Source organism: Chelonoidis abingdonii, chromosome 1 (genome assembly GCF_003597395.2).
Source record: "Chelonoidis abingdonii isolate Lonesome George chromosome 1, CheloAbing_2.0, whole genome shotgun sequence".
In the NCBI taxonomy this organism is placed as follows: domain Eukaryota; kingdom Metazoa; phylum Chordata; order Testudines; family Testudinidae; genus Chelonoidis; species Chelonoidis abingdonii.
Genome location: NC_133769.1, coordinates 22,220,725 through 22,223,578, shown reverse-complemented (window position 1 = coordinate 22,223,578; position 2,854 = coordinate 22,220,725). Strand labels below are relative to the sequence as shown.

The window sequence follows — 2,854 nt, the reverse complement described above, 5'->3', positions numbered from 1 at the left end:
CACTCTTCAATTTTGGTAGTTTCTGTGCCAACTGTTACACACACACACACACACACACTCTTTCGTACTTCTATTGTGTGGTGGGCTACTCAGCTCCCAGACCACACTGCAGCCTCTTTTGCACTCACTGACACCCACAACTCGAATTTCTTTCTTTTTCAGACAAGCAACTTCCTTCACCTCATGTTGATGTGTTGGGACATGGAGTTGCTTCTCCACACTCAGCTTACCAGTAGAGCCACAGCTCTGATAGTACTAGCATGCCAGACATGAATCTGGGTTCCCATCAACTGTGGCTCATTGAGCCTGTTTGCTCCTCAACTACTTCTTGTCCCTCCCCTTCCCTAGTGTGTCAGATCCTCCCTTTACTTTTCCTTCTAGCTGCCACTAATTTTCTCCCCTTCTCATTCAACTCCTTTAAAAATTCCCATTCAACTCCTGCCAGGGGAAGGGTCCCAGAACTCGGGCTGTAGCCCAGCCTGAACGTCTATGCCACAATTAAACAGCCTTGGAGCCTGAGTTCTGGAAGCCTAAGTCAGCTGGCACCGGCCAGCCACGGGTGTCCCTGCTTTTCTGAGAGTTTTGGCTCATTGTAAAAACACAATACTGTCTCTAGTGGTTGACACATACCATTGCTATGCATTTTCTTTTCTCCATTGTTACTATTGAATCTTGAAACATATTCTAACCTCCAACGCAAGACATGTATAAGTGTGTAACTGAAAAAATACAGCTGCTTTTTAATAGATGCATTTTGTGTTTTGAAATGCTTTAAACACCACCACCAGTCAGCAACTGTGGACCTTTGTGAAGTTGTAATACAGACTTCCCCCTGCCTGCATGGAAGGGGAAGCACCGGTTTGTGCTCACAGCTTAGAGAAAAAGCAAATGAAGTTCAACAGAAGTCAATCAATTCCTTACCAGGCTCTTGGTTGTGGTATTGATGAAATTTTTCATCCACCTGAGTGGATCAATTTTTATTCCAACAACTAAAACAAAGAAACAAACAAACAAACCAGGAAATTCTATTTAGCAAAATGAAAGGAAACAACAACAACAAAAGGCAAGATCCTAAAACAAATGAAAAATTCACCATAAAAGTCTAACTTCTGAAGCTGATAAACTAAAAGAAATAATTTTTCTGACCAGTCATCTGTCCTCCAAGGCCCTTCATTATTCTAATCAAACAAATATATTTACTAACACATTATCAGCTCTTTGGCTAGATTTTCACCAGCAAAATTAAAAAAAGCCTCGTGAAGAAAAATTTTAAAAGACAGACTGCTTTGAGATTTCAGTTAGATTTCTTATGGATGTTCGTGATGGACAACAACAAAAAAACTTGTGTATTTAGAGTGTTAGCACCATTCCATCTCACCTGCAGGTTTCAGAAGTTTTCCACCAATGGTTATTTCCACAGCCTTGCTCACCATAATAGCTGTTTCATAGCTACTGGCATCACTTTCTGAGAGTATTGGAAAAAACAAAAGGTTAAAAAGAGTGATGTGATCTTTTCCTATTCGTGGCCCTAAATAAAGAAGTCCTACCCCTCAACTCAAGTTCAATCAAGAAATTAACCATTATTTAACTGCAACCATCATCCCCAAACCCAAATCTCTATATGAAAATGTTATACTTACTAATTACATGCATCCGTCGAAGTGGGTATTCACCCACGAAAGCTCATGCTCCAAAACATCTGTTAGTCTATAAGGTGCCACAGGATTCTTTGCTGCTTTTAAAGATCCAGACTAACACAGCGACCCCTCTGATACTTACTAATTGTACTTAATGGTTACCCCCAACTATGCTTAGAATCCTGAACAATCAGAACAGTTTGAGGAAAATATATTTTGCTCTTCTTTATTTACTTTGTACATTTGACAGCTCTGTGTGTACAGTTAGTTCCACTGTTCTGTGTAGTTAATCTGATTGTGCAAACACAGCCATGAGCAGCCCCGTGAAATGCAGAATAGGGGCCATAGATTGTATGGTCATTAAATAGAGCCCATACAGTCTTCTAGTCACTGGACAGTGCGCAGCCCACTAACAACACTCAGTAAATGATGACTGGTACTGTGACAGGCTAACCTGCAGGCAGCACTGTTTAATATGGAAAATGAAGTAACAAAAAAAAAAAAATGTCCTGAGAGCTTTCAAAGGAACAGGATTCCTAAAAGGTTTTGAAGCAGACCATTTTACTACCTGGCTAGTATTTTTTGAAAACTGCAACAGTAAATATGTATATGAAATAATTGTAGATGAAATAAAATACCCCCTCTAAGAAGGAAGAGTATCTCATTCACAGCAGCATCTGCTTTCAGAGGAGCATTACAAGGTTCATGTGTCTCGGTGATGGACCTCTTGATATCAACCAGCTTATTATTGTGGATATTTAGGTTATAAATATTACAAAAGGTCACAGAAACCATTTCAGCAGAATAATATTGATCTGTAAAATAATTCAAACTCAAAGGTTTGAAGTGTTAAATAAATCAGTTGCACAGTCTGGGCTCCATGCAGAAGAAAAGCTCTCAGGACCACACAGTTCTGTGACTGCACTTATCCAAACTCATTCTGGAAAAAATAAATAGTGTGGTGTTAAAGCAGTGGTGAAACTTCAGGCCTTCCTTGGCACTTTGCACCTCCCTTTGGGACTGGTTCCCCCATGGATGGCTAGAGCCAACACTGATGAGATCTAGGGAACTCAGCTATATACAATTCCTCTTGGATCCCCTCTCCGATGTCAATACATGGAACTGAGGCTCTTGCAGACAGTATGATACACGGTCACTGTAGTTTCCTTCACACAAGAAACTCTGCCTTTGAGAAACCTACAGAAACCTTTCAAGCC

General features: G+C 40.3%; 1 protein-coding gene across 2 annotated transcripts in view; it reads right to left on the bottom strand.

Moving 5' to 3' along the window:
- CACNA2D1 (calcium voltage-gated channel auxiliary subunit alpha2delta 1) overlaps positions 1–2,854 on the bottom strand; it is a 697,188-nt gene that overhangs the window by 33,896 nt on the left and 660,438 nt on the right. For both annotated transcript variants that reach the window (XM_075064441.1, XM_075064440.1), the window contains one exon: positions 922–989. In XM_075064441.1, the coding sequence (XP_074920542.1) occupies positions 922–989 (68 nt within the window). The remainder of the gene's footprint in view (positions 1–921; positions 990–2,854) is intronic.